The following is a 17,226-nucleotide window of genomic DNA, read 5'->3' on the forward strand; positions in this document are numbered from 1 at the left end:
CCAATGCTTATTGTTGGCTCAAAAAAACTTCTCGGTTTTGAAACAAGGCCCATAATCACTGACGAGCCTCTTTAGATTTAGTAAAGGGTGATGAGAAACTCAAGAGGTTGTGTCTAAGCTTTTTTTTGTCTGAACAAATGTTTTGAAGAAAATGGTTCTTGTGCATGCTGAAGTCACCACCATGAAATGGTGTTTAGTACTTTGCTATGCAGTTTCTAGGATGTTCTGGATGTAGAAACCATCTTCAGTGGTAACTTACCAGCACAAATCAAAAGAGCCTCCATTCTGGCCCCTAGATATTTTTATGTAAATCTATGCGGTTTTGTTGCCAGGTGTTTTTGCTAAACATTAACCTACTAATTAGTTGAGGGAGATGCGTTTTTCCTGATCTATCAGGATATGTGAACAAGGTTGTGATAGTCAGAGATAAAACTCACACAATGAAGTTAAATAAAAGAATACGTAATTTAATTGAGACAGATACATGTACATAAAGTCATTTAAAAAGAACATACAGAACACAAAAGGCAATAAAAAAAACTTGGGCAAAAGTTCTCCCTCTGAAATTGTCCGACTTTAGGTGATTCAGCTGAGTCAAGTAATGCCAAAAACAAAAGAGAAGATTTTAAAAGCGTTTAAAGTTAGTAAAGGGAAAATGAAACAATACTGCCCGGAGTAAGCCACTTCATGCATGCCACTTTTCTCGGTTGCTGTTCCCTGATGACTCCTTATGTGTCATGTAATGTAAAAATCCTTCAAGTTTTCACATAAGGCCCCTTTGGGTTACAAAAGACAATTTACAGAAATAAAACATACTTAAAATCATTTACTGAAAAGGGTCTGTACACTTTACAAAAAATAAAATCATGTTATACTATGTAAACAAACAATGAAAGACACATTTTTGAGGATTGCATTAAAACAGAAAGACATCCCTTGAATCCCTTTCACACACAGAAACAACTTGTTGACCATTTGGAAAATGGTGCATTTTAGAAGAGCTTGGGCAGCTGCCGTAACCTACTCAGATCCAGGAAATTTCCCACTGACCCCTGAGGCTCCATGACTTCCTGCGTCCTCTGGTTTTCAGTTAGCGAGGACCTATGTTGAGGCAGGATATTCTTTGCGTCATTCTCCTTCTCCAGGTTCTTCCCGCCACGCATAAGCAGCTGCATTTTGGGCCGCAAGTCTCTAATTAACTGCTCTTGAGAGTCAACAGGAGTCATATAGAGATTGGTGACTGCCTTGTTTGTAATGTTTTTGAGAACCACAGCACTTTGTTCTTCGCGGTCTTGCCTAACGCTCACGTTCTTGGACGTTTCATGCTGTACGGAACACCCGAGAGCGGAGTCTACCAGAACGGCGTCCTCTTCCTCGCTACTGTTTTCTCCTTCAATCAGTCCGTATTTCTTCATGTACTTACAGGTAGCTAGAGACATATTGCTGGGGGACAGTATACTGAGTCCAACACTGCTCTTTTCAGCAGAATGTCTTCTCAGAAGAACTGCGCCAGGGTCTGGATGTGGCCTGGAGGACTGACCGCCCAATGAGAGTCTTGACAGTTGCGAGTCGCTTAAGTACTTAAGTGCAATAGCGTTGGCCTCCAGGCTGAGGTCTACACTGCCGCTTGGTCCCCAAATGCTGGTCCCCACTGGTTCGGAAAGAGCTAGTCTTGAAATCACTGCATCAGGGTTTATGCAAGCGAGGGTACTGAAGAGAAAAATGTGTTAGAAACACAACTTTTAATAATGCTTTGATTAAACAATCTGTCAGACTATATCATTACCTGGCACTCTCGACAGTTGCACGTGTCATCTTTGCTTGGGAAGAGTCTAAGTCTACGTTCACCCCGAACTGCTGGAGTTGTCTCAACGTTGCATTTAAGACACGGTCCTGATCTGGTGGACTGGATCTGTGCTTAGCTTTTTGAGTTTGGGCTATGGAGGTTGTCGGTGATTTTCTTGACTGACGACCTACAGGGGACAGACTTTGTCTGTTTGAGACACTCTGTTGGTCTTGCTCAACCTTTTCCACCACAACCGTGGAGCCTTGCAGACGACTTTGCACCTGACCCTGGAGCAGGAATTAAAATCAAAGTTAGTTTGAACATTAATACTGTGTCATTTTCAAATTAAACATGTGAAAATTGCAACTAAAGCATAAAAATGGGGCCATACCAGTAGTTCTTGGTAAAATCTTGGGTCGTCCATTTCTCCATTTTGAGACAAATTTTGGCTCTGTGACTGTGAGGGATAATACATGCTAGCACTCTCTCCCAACACTGGACTGGAAAACGAATGGGCTCCAAAACCAGACGACATGCTGCATAAGACAAATAAAGTCACAATAAACATTAAACACTGCCTGGAAAAAAAACATAACAGCCTTCTACAAACCAAGTATAATGGACTTCAAGAGGTTAACAATTGGTAAAAAATGGTGTCTGAAAAAACAAGGCTCATTACTCGTGTTGTGGAGATGTTGGATGTAGAGATCCTGGACTCTGCTCTTCAGAGTAATGAAATGCATTTTCAGATCCAAGTCTGGAAGTGACTGTACTGTTGTTTTGACCTTCAGACTTTGGCTCCACCTCGGTTTGCCAATCCAGACTTGAGGCCTTATGTGTGGGGGCCTCTTGGGGAGCGGTCCAAAACAAACTCGCCCCTAAATAACAAACAACAATAGACAAGAACTTCATGACATTGAAAAGAACAGATAGTAAATGCAACAACCTTCCGTCATAGTACCTGTTCCTACAGCGACACTGACACTTGTTAGTTTAGGTGGAGATGTTGCCATCTGATTGGCTCTTTCCTGCTGAGCATGTTCGCTAGATGATACTGGAGTCGTCTTGCTCTGAGACTCAAGGAGTTTTTGAATCTGTTGAGGAAAGTCTGTTAACAACCAGCGGTGACAGGTCAACGTAAAAACAATGAAACTAATACGAACCTGGAGTTGAAGTAGCTTCAACTGACGCTCTTGATCCATGAGCATCTTGTACGCATCAGCAGGAAGCAGACCCACAGGGGTGTCCTGGACTTGGCAGCACTGGGCTTGACAGGAAGGGACTTGCTCAACAGAACCTTTGTTGGGGTTAACTGTGGGGAAACACGGACTGGGTGATGGAGAGTAGTGAACTGGAACAGCAGGATGGCAAACAGGACTTTTAGTGGGAGAAATGCGACAACCCAAAGATTGCCGAGAAGGCGAGAGGCAGTGATCCCTAGGTGGTACACTCTCAGTGCCACACTGAAAACCACAAGGATTGTGCACAACAGTGGGATACACTGGTGGCCCTTGCCAGTTGTTTTGATACATGGGAACATGGGTGGGTTGGTTGGTGCAGCAGCTGCAAGGGTTGGTGGCTGGGGTACTATGGAAGAGTCTGTGTTGGGACGGATGAGGGATGGGGGTCTGGCTAGGCATTACTGAACTTTTTCTGGCACTGCAGTGACCCGATGTTGGAGGTTCAGAATAAACTGATTGGGGTTTGGTCGGAACACCTTGTGAAGAACGGTGCCTTTGTTGATGAAAAGAGCCATCGGGCGAAGCAGCGTTCTTTGTCGAGGAAGAAGATGAAGACGATGATATGGATGATGCTGACGAGCCCTCTCTTGATCTTATTGAGGGCAGGGATTTTCTATTTGCATTGGATTGTGGTGTTTGTTGTCCTGGATAAGGATGTAGTTTGTTTTTCGGCTGAGAGAGGACAGAAGTTAGTGGTCTTCGGATTGGGGGTGGTCCAGGGACACTACTCTGTTCTGGAGGTCTCAACACTGAGAGGCCCTGGTGGGCAGGACTAATTATTCTCCGCTGAACATTTGATAGGCTATGAGGAACAGGAGTTGAGTCTTGTGTTTTAACAAAACTCGCATCCAAAAAACTGCCATCTAATACCATAGAGAGTTCTGGAACTGAAGGATGAACACGCCTAGTCTGAAGAAAAAAAGAAGAATATTTGAACCTGCTAAATGGTAATCCATCCTGAATAAAGAGGTATATTAGGGGTGCAAGGTCACAAGTTAACAAACCTGCTGACTGACAGGATGAGGGTTTGGAGATGGCCGAGGAGAGAGGTCTTCATCTTCTACACCCGAGTCATGATCACTGATAGACAATTTATTCTGAGGAGCAACTGAAGATGCTGCAAGAGTCATCCTGATAAGACAAAGCAGATATAATGTGTTATATTTCTTATTGCTTTAAAAATATTGTATTCTGTCAGATAAACTAAACAGCAAACATAAATCTCAATTAAATAAAAGTTGAAATTTTAGATAAATAAAAAGACTGTACCCTGTTAACACAGTCTGAGAGAGCACTTCCTCAAAAAGCACAGTTTCCTGATTTTGGTTCTCAGCACTAAGCTCAAATTGTAGAGGCCGTCCTTCTGAGGGCTCTACATTCTGTTTTGGTAAAATATGTAGTATGATTAAAAAACTTTTACTAATTAAAGCAACCCTAAAAACCAATTAGTACAATATATGCAATACAAAAACCAAAGACCAATTGGAAAAACACATTTGCTTAAGACATATTACAAATTTATTTCATAATCAGATTACACATTATCAGTACAGGTTGCATGAAAAGGGGAAAAATGTTTCCTATACGCCTTGGCAAATTCAGATTTAATTTGTCGAGTACAAAGGTATAGACGGACTGACCTTGTAAAGTGTGAACGACTCTTTGCTGGTGAGCAGCTGAAAGCTCATTTGCTGCTGCCCGACACATGGCTTACACTGATAGAACTCCGGATCCCGGTGAGTCAGAGAATACAGGACCACCAGGAAAGCACCTCCCTCTGACATCACTCTGGAAAGCCATCAGATGTAGACATGAACAGGAATTGTTTTGATAATCATTTTTCAAAGATTTCACAAAAATTCTAGCAACACAATGAAGTGATCACATTTACTTTGATTAACATCAACAATAATATTAAAACAATGCTTTCATAAACAACAGATCAGCAATCTACAATTATCTATGAAAATAAATAAAACATGAAACTGCATTCAGAATGCATTTCATTTCTGTAATATGATCAGAATCATGATTATATCATGAAAAGTGGGGTAGTATTTTGTTATTTAACTTTATAATTATTTGATATTTTATGGTTACAAAATCAGAAAATTCATTTCAGATGCAGAGAAAGCTATTATAAATGAAAGATTATGAAAACATTTTTAACACATACAGAACATACATTTTAATTTAATGTTGTCTTTATATTTGAGCCCTTCTTGGAGTTAACTGACTTATTGGCAAAAGAGCAGATGGATGGGACACTCACTTGTCTTGGAGGGCGGAGCTGTGCAGGTACCTCAGACACCACGCCCACACCAGAGGATTATGGATGTGTGTAACGCCACTCAACCATCTGCCACAGGAGAACAACTGTTACACACCTACTCTGAACATCTTGCGGGACTCCAAGCATGTAATTAATGGGGCTGAATTATTATACCTTCCAACAGGCTGAATAAAGACAGCAAGACAGTCACCATTTCTAAACACTTTAAGTACTTACATTCCTACTAACGGGAGAGTGTAAGCCTTCGGATCGGATTCAAGTACGAGGAGAAGTTTCCTGGTCTGATCCATTGTTAGAAACCTGAGACAGAATGTCACATTTTAAAACCCAAAAAGATTCTGAGGAGGATACATGGCCATATAAGAAGAGAGAAGTGCTTCCTCACCCACGTTTCCTGCTGTTTTGGGTCACACCTGCTGGGCTGCTGAGGTTCCTGGCCAGTGCGGTAGGGATGACGGGCACTGCCCGGACAGGGACGGCATCTAGCGTGCAGGCCAGTGTGACAGCCGCCCAGGACAGGTCAAAGGTGAGTCTGTCCATGTTCTCGGAGCAGCTGAGACGAGCTCGCAAGGTGAGGAGTTTGGACAACTCCAGCGTCTCTTTACTGCAGCAGAAATGTTGAAGCATCTAGAAAGAGACATGAAAGTAAGCATTAATGGACCATTTAAACTAAATGTACGTAAAATTTAAAAGAAAAGGAGGAGTGACGATCATGAAGGACGGGAGAGGACCAGGCCTGGACTATTTTTTGTTTTATTATGTGTGGCGCCAGTCAACCGTGAGGGGCTGCCATCTTTACTTTCGTTTTTGTATTTGTTTATTTATTTTATTAAAAGTCTTTATATGTTCGCCGGTTCCCACCTACTCCTTCCCACAACATCTAACCTCGTTACAGCTACATTTACACTGCAAGCCTTTGTGCTCAATTCTGATTTATTGCTCAGATCCATTTTTTTTGTTTGGCTGTTCATATTATTTTTTAAAAGGACGGGAAGGCAAAAATATATTCTGTGGAAGTCTCAGGACCAAAAAGTTTATGTCTTGCCTGCCTGTCAACAGATGTATTTCCATACATCCACGCAGACATCCCACGTCATCAGCACGTAACGTAAAGCTATACAGAGTTACAGTGAGGAAAATAAGTATTTGAACACCCTGCTATTTTGCAAGTTCTCCCACTTGGAAATCATGGAGGGGTCTGAAATTGTCATCGTAGGTGCATGTCCACTGTGAGAGACATAATCTAAAAAAAAAAATCCAGAAATCACAATATATGATTTTTTAACTATTTATTTGTATGATACAGCTGCAAATAAGTATTTGAACACCTGTCTATCAGCTAGAATTCTGACCCTCAAAGACCTGTTAGTCTGCCTTTAAAATGTCCACCTCCACTCCATTTATTATCCTAAATTAGATGCACCTGTTTGAGGTCGTTAGCTGCATAAAGACACCTGTCCACCCCATACAATCAGTAAGAATCCAACATCAAGTAATTTATTTATGTGCTAGCAAAGCTGAACTTTCAGCATCATTACTCCAGTCTTCAGTGTCACATGATTATTCAGAAATCATTCAAATATGCTGACTTGCTGCCCAAGAAACATTTCTTATTATTTAAAAGAACAGCATTTTACACTTTTACTGCCATTCATTTAATACATTCTTGCTGATTAAAAGTATTAGTTTTTTTTTTTTTATTATTGACCCCAAACTTTTGAACTGTAGTGAATATTAAAATTTGTCTCATATTAATTAACACATCCAGGTTAAATTAAGAACATTAATAAACCACGGCAGATGGAAGCAGTGCCACACACATATTATAATCACCTGTCTCTAAGGAACACTGAGTCACAGTCAGGGCATCTGTTACTGACAGGTTATTATGCCTCAATAAGTTGCCATAGCAACAAGAGGAAAGCGCCCCAGCCATTCGATCCTAAACATGCCCTGTCAGCAATTCTCAGATCAGTTACCTTAAATGAGATGTTCAAATCCTCCCCCGAGTGCACTGTGCTGATAGTAGCATGCTGGCCTTCAAATACACATGGCACAAGGATGTCTCCGGGGAGCAGGGCAGTTGGTGCTTTTCCAGGACATCCCGTCTGCTCTCTGCCCGGATCAAAACGATCCAGGGTTATCGTCACACCTTCCTCGTCTTGGAAAATAAGATCTAGTCACTAAAACGCATCGAAATATGAATCATTGTAAGATGTCCAAATATAGGCACTATACTAACCGCTGTCTACTGCCAGCGTCCCAAGCAGGAAACAGAAAAACTGAGGCTTGTTGGTCTGTCTAGCATGCCGGTGAGCTAAACGTAAAGCTTTTTCCACAAGTAACAGTCTTGGATTCCTGAAAGACACCAAATGTTATTGCAATGTAAAAAACTTTACTTAAGTACAATCAACTTAGATGTTTAAGTCATTTTGTCTTAAATTACATTAAGCTGAAGTTGAAAATTGCTTAACTTATTTTGATGAGTTAAAGCAACGTAAAAACATTTGTTGTCATAACTTACTGATCATATAATTTTTTACAGAGTGTGAACATAAAAAAAAAATCATAAAATGATTCCAACAGTGTTTTACAAAATACTCTATTAAAAGTCACCTTCAGTAATTGCAAAAGCTAAAATATAATAAAATATTTGATGAACAACTATTTCAGTTAGTTCTAATTTTTGAAGTTAATAGTTGAAGAACTAAATTGACTAAAACGAAGTCTAAAATAAAAACTAATTAAAGTTAAATGGGAATAGAAAAATAAAAGAATAGAAAAAACGGTGACACTTTACAATAAGGTTTCATAAGTAAATGCCAGTTAATGCACTAACTAACATTGAGCAATTCATAATTTATTAATCTTTGTTAACATTAGTTAGGCTAATAACAATACAACTGTTCGTTGTTCATGTCTACTCACATCCATTAAATAATATTTACAAATACAACTTTTGTTATTAATAATGTTGAAATTAACTAAGATTAAAAAAAATGTAAGATTTGTGTTAACAAATGGAACCTTATTGTAAAGTATTGTAAACCTTATTTTTACTTATTGTAAAAATATTAATTAATAATATTATGATAGATTATAAATTGTAGAAAAATCAACTTTGACTGCAAAGAAATGGCCAAAAATTCATTTAATTTATTACAATTTTAAAATTAACACAGCGATAAACATCAAAATAAGGCTAAATGCAAAATACATTTTGCTATCATCATCCCTAGTACATAAAAATTAATCAAGACTGTGTTTTTTCCCCCCAGTAAGTAATCACATGACGTTGATGGTGTAAAATATGAAAATATGGTTCACCCATAAACTTAAAAATATAGATGACAGAAAGGCTCACCTATAATATGAGAAATGCAGACTGACAACATCACCACTGGGAGATGGATCCCAGAGAGAGACTTTAGATGTTGGGAATGTCAGTGGACTGTGGACGTTGTCCGATGACCTTAAAAACATGCAAAATCATTACTTTTATGAACAATAACAACGTTTTAAAATAGTGGTTTGGGTGCAATTCATGAGAAAGCTTAAGTAGTTACCTGATGTTTTGAAGGGTTTCTGTTCTAACACTGTTCTCCAAGATGTGGGCTGGCAACCCTTTAAAATCCACATGTACACGATTCATTCTGTGGGAAAAAATGCCTCTTTAATGAACTGAATCTGATCATGCACCGATGCTTTTGCCTGAAGAGTAACGTTAACGTTACGCTTTCAAAATATCTTCGATAACGTTACCCAGATAGGATGTTTTGATATGTTTGGCAGGTTGGGAGACTTAGCTTTCATGCTAACATTACAATACTACTAGAAACGGTTAAAAACCGATAACATACCACTTAAAACTTCTTATATCTGATGCAGGGTATTTAATGTCTTACCTTTGGGCTGTTTGAACGCTTTGCTCATGTCTTCGTCGTGTTTTAATCGCGACGCTGCAAATCTTGCAGGGTGTGAGCGTGAATATGGACCACGAATGAGTTAAAACGGTCCTTCCAGCCCTTCGAGCGGTATTAACCGCGCCAAGACGAGTGTAATGACCACTGAGTTAATAATTTATCTCGTTTAACGTGTCAGAAAACGGAGAAATGCCAGTTGTCGTCAATAAACAATGAAATACAAAACGAACGCATTCAACAAACGCAACAACTCGAAAATAAATTGTGGCGCTGTTTCCAGGTTCCAATGGCGGGGCGCTGCGGCAGGGTGGCTCAGCCAATAGGAATCCACTTGCGAGGGACCTTGACCAATCAGAAGAGAGGAACCGGATCCCTTGCTTGCGGAGTGTTTTTGAATGGATAGAGAGTGTGAGATATTTTTTACAGTCTATGGAGAATATTAGCGTACTATTTTACACGTGAATTTAGCTTTTTGAGGCTGTTTATTATAGAAAATAGAAGGATGTTTTAGAATATATGGGTTTATATAATGGTATAGTAATAGTAACTTTGTGATCCTAACTGCTTTGAATATCTTTAATCAAATTTGATTCTGATTTCATGGGTCAACAACATCAATAGATAAGTATAATTGTTGCTCAAAAAAGAGGAAATTTGCTGATGTTTTGAAGAATTTGCATATAATTAAATTGATATTTACATCATTCTAGTTTAGTTGGAAAGAAAGATTAATGTATTTAGTTTGATTTTATTGTTTCCTATAAATGTAAGAATTATTAGCCCTACTGACAGGTGCTAAAATGAACGCACTCATTTTTTGATTATATGTCAGTTTTACTTACACAAATGTAAATTAATCTTTTTTTTTTTTTTTTTAATTGTTCCAAGCTGTTATTTCAATCCTTAATGCAACTTAAAAAATATATAGCAACTTAAAAAATACTTGCGCAATATATTAATTAAGTTTAATTTAACTTTATAATTTACCTTTATATATTTACCGGTATTATTTGTAAGTTATTATTATTATTATTAGTAGTAGGCTACCAGTATTATCATCATCATCGCTATTATTGTTATCAGTGTTAGGTGTAATAAATTAATTACAGTCATTTAATTACTTGTCCCTTGGAAAAGTAAAGTAAGGGATTACTCTTAATTTTTCTGTAATTTAATTTCAGTTACTTCTGATGTAATTGCATTAACCCTTTCATGCATGAATTATGACAACCTCGGGTAGGATTTTTTTTTACCTTTGTGTTTTTATTGCTCTTAGGGCATGAAAAAAAACAAGATTTGAAATGTATTATTCGTTTTTTGATTTTAACTGAAGAGATACTGTATTTAACATAATACAGTAATACCACAGCAATATTGTGTATGTATTTAACAAACCAATGAATACAATTATATAAAATGTGAAAACTATAAAATATACACAAAAAATATAAACGCAAAAATGTGTTCCTGTTCGACCAGTTGACAAAGAACTTTGCGTGTCTTTGATATCAGAACATGAGGATGTGATTCCATCAAATATCTCTACAACCAGTCAAGATACAACTGTGTGGAGACCCAACTCGGACAGAAAACGCTCTCGCTCCCTCCAGTCTAGAGTATGTCGATTTACCCTTATTAGCTGATAATTTTGTTCATGTCTCAAGATGGACACATTTCTACCGTTGCTCTCCTCTGCTCTCACTTTTTTTTGATGTAACGAGTAAAGTAACGCATTACAAGTAACGTGCATTACATAATCAGATTACTCTTTGATATGACAAGTAATGCATTACAAGTAATGTGCATTACGTAATCAGATTACTTTTTGATGTTACAAGTAAAGTAATGCATTACAAGTAACGTGCGTTACGTAATCAGATTACTTTTTGATGTTACAAGTAAAGTAATGCATTACAAGTAACGTGCATTACGTAATCAGATTACTTTTTTGATGTTATGAGTAAAGTAATGCATTAACATTACGTAATCAGATTACTTTTTGATGTTACAAGTAACACATTACAAGTAACGTGCATTACGTTATAAGATTACTTTTTTGATGTAACAGTTCATTTTTGATTATTCTGTAATCAGAATTCACTCCCAATCTAAAATCAACACTTGGAAAATTTTGTCTTTTTTTTTTGGTCAATTCAGTTGTTTAATTTCTATAGGTTTTATAACATTCTAAAAGCTCTTAATTCCAGAGATACTACTAACTGGTAGGTTATTATGGAACAATAATAAAAAAATGCATTGACATTTACTTTTTACTTTTGATACTTAGGCTATAGCCTACTTTTAAAAACGAGTAGCCTACTTCGTACTTCTATATCGGTCTTTACAAAATTTTCCTTGTATAGTGATATTTGACCAGTAGTATCTGTACTTTAACTCAAGTAAGGAAGTTGTGCACTTTATCCACCTCTGATTATTATTATGTGATGGTTGTCCTCTTCAGCCCCCCCTCATTCCCTCATCCGCTGTTTCCGCAGCAACAGGGAAAAGATGGCAGCCCTCGCGACCCTCACTCAGGTAATACCTGCTAAAAACACCCATTACAAGAGAATTGTGAGGAAAAACACCGGTGTGTAGAAATAAATCTAAGAATTAGACACGAATCGATCTCATTATTTGCGCTACCGGCTTGTTTTATCGACATTTATAGTGAAAATGTCACGGGCCTCGTATGTCGGGCTCAGTTTGCTAACCGATTAGCTCGCTTTATATCGCATGTCTGTGATAAAATACGAAAAAAGCAATGTAGTTTTCAATGAAATTTGCGATAAACATTCAGTAGCAAGAACATATAACGATAACAGCCATTTATATGAATGAGAAATATAGTAAACCGAGATGAACTAATGTAACTAGCTAGCCGCAATATATCAGAACATCACTTTATAACAGAACACTTTAAAACTGTCAAGACGCTTCACGTATAAAGTCGTAATTTCAGTATATGTTTATAGTACAATAATAAAAGCTGCTTAATTATACCGAACAACACTGTAATGTTGATATTAACTCTCATAGCCTATATGATAATGGGTGTTGAACCGCTAGTTTAGCTTAGCGGTGATGGGAATTAGTGAGCATCAGTAATCTTACTGGACTGCCTGCCTTATGAATTGTAATGGATTTAATTGTATTGTAAATACAGTTATGTGCACAACACATATTAGAATAAATATATAAAAAAATCAATTACATGTATTATTATATTGCATCACCAGTGTTATTTTAAAATTATTATATAATATAGCTTTTATTCATATTTTGAATGAGCTTTTACTTGTCACTTTATTTAATTTTAGGTAAAGTTTTGATAATTTTATGTGCTTTTGTCATTTTTATTATTATATTTGTCTTTCATTTATTTTTTATTTCAGTTTTAGTTGTAGTTATTTTAGTACTCCAATTATTTGCCAAGGCAAATGTTCTAAAATGTTCACGTTTAGGTTTTGAATCCAATATTTATATTTTATTTCATTTGAGCTTTTATTTTAACGGCTTTAGTTAAAGGGTTAGTTCACCCAAAAATGAAAATTATCCCATAATTTACTCACCCTCAAGCCATCCTAGGTGTATATGACTTTCTTCTTTCAGCCAAACACAATCAGATTTATATTAAAATGTACCCTGGCTCTTTCAAGGTTATAATGGGAGTGAATGGATTTTGAATCCCAAAAAAGCACATCCATCCATTATAAATAATCCATACGGCTCCAGGGGATTATTAAAGGCCTTCTAAAGCGAAGCGATGCGTTTTTGTATTAAAAATATCCATCTTTGAAACTTTATAAACTATTAATCACTATAACTATAATAGTATATTGGTAACCCAGACAGATGCTGGTCCCCATTGACTTCCATTGCATGAAAAAAAAAGAAGAAATACTATGGGAGTCAGTGGGGACCATAAATTGAGTAAATGGGTGAACTATCCCTTTAACAATTACAGTAAAATTAATGTTACAATTCTCAATAATCAGCCATATTTGGCATATACCCTAATTTATTTAATCATAAAGTTTCTCTTTCTCTAAGCTGTCAAGCGGGAACCCTGTGTATGAGAACTTTTACAGACAGGTAAGGCTATAATTCTGTTATTCTAAATTTATTGATTATCACAGTGAGCTTTTTTTTAATACATCAGTCTTTATTTGCGACAAAAACCATAGGTCGACCCGGGAAACACCGGGAGGGTTGGACCTACAGAGGCTGCCTTGTTCTTGAAAAAATCAGGCCTGCCAGACATCACGTTAGGAAAGGTTGGTGTTTGGGTAGATCAATGCACAACTTGTTCTGAAATGATACTTGGATATTCATAATCACCAACTGTTTCTTCTCAGATCTGGGATTTAGCTGATCCAGATGGCAAAGGTTTCTTGGATAAACAGGTAAAAGTGTCATAGTTTATAAGAGCATCAGTCAGGATCAGAAACTGAATGCTAACTTGATCCCGTTGTGGTTTATCAGGGGTTTTACGTTGCTCTGCGACTCGTGGCGTGTGCGCAGAGCGGGCACGACATCAGCCTTTCCAGTTTTAACCTCCCCGTTCCCCCTCCAAAATTCGTAAGTCTCAGGGTTTAGGGTTGAAATCATTGAACTCCGCGCAGCATGAGCTCACAGATCTCATTTCTGTTCTAGAAGGACCACAGCAGCCCATCACTGAGCTCTGTGACATCAACCAATGAGAGCCACTGGGCTGTGCGGGTAACTTATTTTGATTGGTTATTGGTTTTTGGACTGCAATTTGACAAAAGCGTTTGTTTATTCATCCTAAATCCTCTTGGTTTTGTTTTTTCAGCCTGAAGAGAAGAACAAATTTGATGGTATTTTTGAAAGTCTTGCCCCAGTGAACGGATTACTGTCCGGTGAGAAGGTCAAACCAGTGCTAATAAACTCCAAACTACCTGTGGATGTTCTCGGAAAGGTAAAATTCAAATAGGTACTTAAATGAAATAGTATCTATCTATCTATCTATCTATCTATCTATCTATCTATCTATTGTTCTATCTGTCTCTCTATCTATTGTTCTTTCTGTCTGTCTGTCTATATCTATCTATCTATCAATCTATCGTTCTATCGTTCTTTCTGTCTATCTATTGTTCTATCTATCTATCTATCATCTATCTATCTTTCTATCGTTCTATCTTTCTATCGTTCAGTCTATCTGTCCATCTATCCATCTATCCATCTATCCATCTATCCATCTATCTATCTATCTATCTATCTATCGTTCTATCGTTCTATCTATCTATCTATCGTTCTATCTATCGTTCTATCTATCGTTCTATCGTTCTTTCTGTCTGTCCATCCATCCATCCATCATTGGGGAAAGTTACTTTTAAAAGTAACGCTTTACAATATTGGTTTACTCTCCAAAAAAAGTAATGAATTGCGTTACTTTTTATGGAAAGTAATGCGTTACGTTTCTTTTGCCTTACTTTTTCTCACCTGGGCTGATCTTGCTTGTTTGAAATTTTTTAATAATGAAAACCAAAGTTCTATTTTTGGCAAATGTAAAGACAATATAATGTTTAACACTCTTACTTCAGCAAATAAAACCTAAAAACAAAGGAAACACAAATTTGATGTTTATCTAAAGTTATTTTTGCTTATTAGTGTGGTTGAGTTGGATCATTGAAGGTCAGCAGCAAAGACATTGGTTAATAAAGTGAGATTAAATACATAAAGTATATTTGTGTTATTTAACATGTTTAATTATTGCAGGTTCGTGTAATATTCAGAGTTTGCATTTCACTGTTTTAATTCATTTTGAGGAATACACAGCGCACACAACGCCTCTGCCTCTTACTCACGATTCCTCTCAACATGGGGACAGGAGAGATGTCAGTCTATAAATGGGATAACAAAGTAACGTGCGTTACTTGTTTGAAAAAGTAACTCCGATATTTTGTTGTAAATATAAAAGTAATGTGTTACTTTGATTTTTTTTATATATAATACAGTACAATAGTAAGAATGTAATAAATACTAGGGATGTCCCGAGCCAATCGCAAAGATCAGTTTCGGGGACAATTAAGCATTTTTTAGATTGATATCTGCAATCCTAAGCACAATCCTTTTTTACGTCAGCTGTCATGCCGGTGGTTTTTTCCCAATTTTTTTTATTGCAATTATGCTGCTTATTTCACATATAAAATACAAGAAGTATATATAAATAATTGTGACCACACAGTCTGTTTACAATGTCTATATAGATGTTTACCAATGTCTATATATATGTATATATATATATATATATTGACATTGATGGATGTAAACATCTGTTACAATGAAAATACTTTTTTGTATTTTATATGTATACTCTGTTTCGGCAGATACTCAATATTCAATAACTCGGATTGGATCGGGGGCACAACAAAACTAGTTCGGGACGTCCCTAATAAATGCATATAATTTAATATACAATAATTAAAATATTTATTTGTAGTTATTAATATTACATTTTGAAATGTAATAGTTAAATAAAAATATCATTATTATATGACTGTCTGATCAGGTGTGGGATTTGAGTGACATAGACAAAGACGGACACTTGGACAAAGATGAGTTTGCAGTGGTGAGTAATTATTTTTTGTGTTATAATAAAATCACACTCATAATAGCATACTGCATACAGTTATCCCATGATGCAATGCACTCCTCTTCATCATTAAATATATTATTATTAAAAAAATTATGAAATACCTAATGAAATTGTGAAATAGTGTTAAGTATATAAACATATGTATTGCATAGTGCGTGCTATTTAACAGTAAATTTTAATTTTGTGTATATATATATATATATATATATATATATATATATAGATAGATAGATAGAAAAAGTTATATTTAAAAAAAATGTAGGCAGTAAAAAGAAAGTGTTAAAACGGCATAATGACATCAATTTCTTTTGTCCAGGCTATGCATCTGGTGTACCGGGCCCTGGAGAAGGAGCCTGTGCCCTCCGTCCTGCCCTCCTCTCTCATCCCTCCATCTAAAAGGAAGAAGTCCTCCGGGTCTTTGTCCAACATGGTGCCAGTGTTACCAGGCAGCCCACCGCCACCTAAAGACAGCCTGCGCTCGACCCCCTCTCACGGCAGCATGAACTCTCTCAACAGCGCTGGGAGTTTGTCCCCAAAACACACCCTCAAATCCTCACAGGTATTATTTGTGTGTTTTCATTTTGGTGATGTACAGAAGAATTGAAGATGGTCTGATGGTTTAACTCTAATCATCAGCATTCGGTAAACTGGGTGGTACCAGTTGCAGACAGAGGGCGCTATGATGACATCTTCCTCAAAACTGACTCTGACCTCGACGGCTTCGTGAGCGGTCACGAAGTTAAAGATATCTTCATGCATTCAGGCCTTCCTCAGAACCTCCTGGCACATATTTGGTACTATTTCAAATGTGCTTTTGATTTCTCTTCACTGTTGCTGTTGTGATTGTCACATTCATCGCTTCTTCTGTTGTGTTTGTCAGGGCTCTGGCGGACACTAGGCAAATGGGCAAACTCACACGCGAGCAGTTCTCCTTGGCTATGTATTTCATCCAGCAGAAAGTGAGCAAAGGCTTGGACCCTCCACAAGCTCTGACTCCAGACATGATCCCACCGTCCGAACGCGGAACACCGGGACCTGTAAGTCACATGAGCACGTTTACAACTGCTTGCTTATAATGGGCTTCTGCACCTGACTGAAAGGTTGCAGGTTTGAATCCCAGAGGAAGTGATCCATGAAGACAGTACATGTAATAAGTGTACTGTCTTTAAATTAGTAGTATCTGCCTAATGACTGCTTGAATGAAGTGACCTGGTCCAGAGGTGTAATTGTAGAAAAAAAAAAAAAAAAGTTTATTGAAATTAAGCTACAATTAAATAAATAAATATATATAATAAAAGAAAATAAATAAATTAAATGATAAAAAAATGTAAACTGGCAGGATTCTGAAATAAAATAAGTTTAAG

At 37.1% G+C, this 17,226-nt stretch overlaps 2 protein-coding genes across 10 annotated transcripts in view; one reads left to right on the forward strand and one right to left on the reverse strand.

The window, feature by feature from the left end:
• Positions 1-448: 448 nt before the first annotated feature.
• stil (STIL centriolar assembly protein) lies at positions 449-9,518 on the reverse strand. Its single transcript, XM_079889844.1, has 17 exons — positions 9,226-9,518; positions 8,887-8,973; positions 8,685-8,792; positions 7,563-7,678; positions 7,300-7,481; positions 5,706-5,947; positions 5,537-5,620; positions 5,300-5,386; positions 4,668-4,815; positions 4,297-4,406; positions 4,032-4,158; positions 2,950-3,936; positions 2,748-2,880; positions 2,466-2,664; positions 2,178-2,322; positions 1,787-2,073; positions 449-1,710 (listed from the first exon to the last, which is right to left on the reverse strand). The coding sequence occupies exons 2-17, from the start codon at positions 8,970-8,972 to the stop codon at positions 993-995; spliced, it is 3,759 nt and encodes a 1,252-aa protein (XP_079745970.1). The 5' UTR covers position 8,973; positions 9,226-9,518; the 3' UTR covers positions 449-992.
• Positions 9,519-11,721: 2,203 nt separating this feature from the next.
• eps15l1a (epidermal growth factor receptor pathway substrate 15-like 1a) overlaps positions 11,722-17,226 on the forward strand; it is a 24,081-nt gene continuing 18,576 nt past the window's right edge. For all 9 annotated transcript variants that reach the window (XM_079891178.1, XM_079891181.1, XM_079891184.1 and 6 more), the window contains exons 1-11: positions 11,722-11,778; positions 13,294-13,335; positions 13,428-13,517; positions 13,599-13,646; positions 13,726-13,821; positions 13,897-13,962; positions 14,057-14,182; positions 15,776-15,835; positions 16,179-16,421; positions 16,499-16,656; positions 16,743-16,899. In XM_079891178.1, coding sequence (XP_079747304.1) covers positions 11,752-11,778; positions 13,294-13,335; positions 13,428-13,517; positions 13,599-13,646; positions 13,726-13,821; positions 13,897-13,962; positions 14,057-14,182; positions 15,776-15,835; positions 16,179-16,421; positions 16,499-16,656; positions 16,743-16,899 — 1,113 coding nt within the window. In that variant the 5' untranslated portion in view covers positions 11,722-11,751. The remainder of the gene's footprint in view (positions 11,779-13,293; positions 13,336-13,427; positions 13,518-13,598; positions 13,647-13,725; positions 13,822-13,896; positions 13,963-14,056; positions 14,183-15,775; positions 15,836-16,178; positions 16,422-16,498; positions 16,657-16,742; positions 16,900-17,226) is intronic.

The sequence above is a fragment of the Squalius cephalus genome, assembly GCF_949319135.1.
Source record: "Squalius cephalus genome assembly, chromosome: 13".
In the NCBI taxonomy this organism is placed as follows: Eukaryota; Metazoa; Chordata; class Actinopteri; order Cypriniformes; family Leuciscidae; genus Squalius; species Squalius cephalus.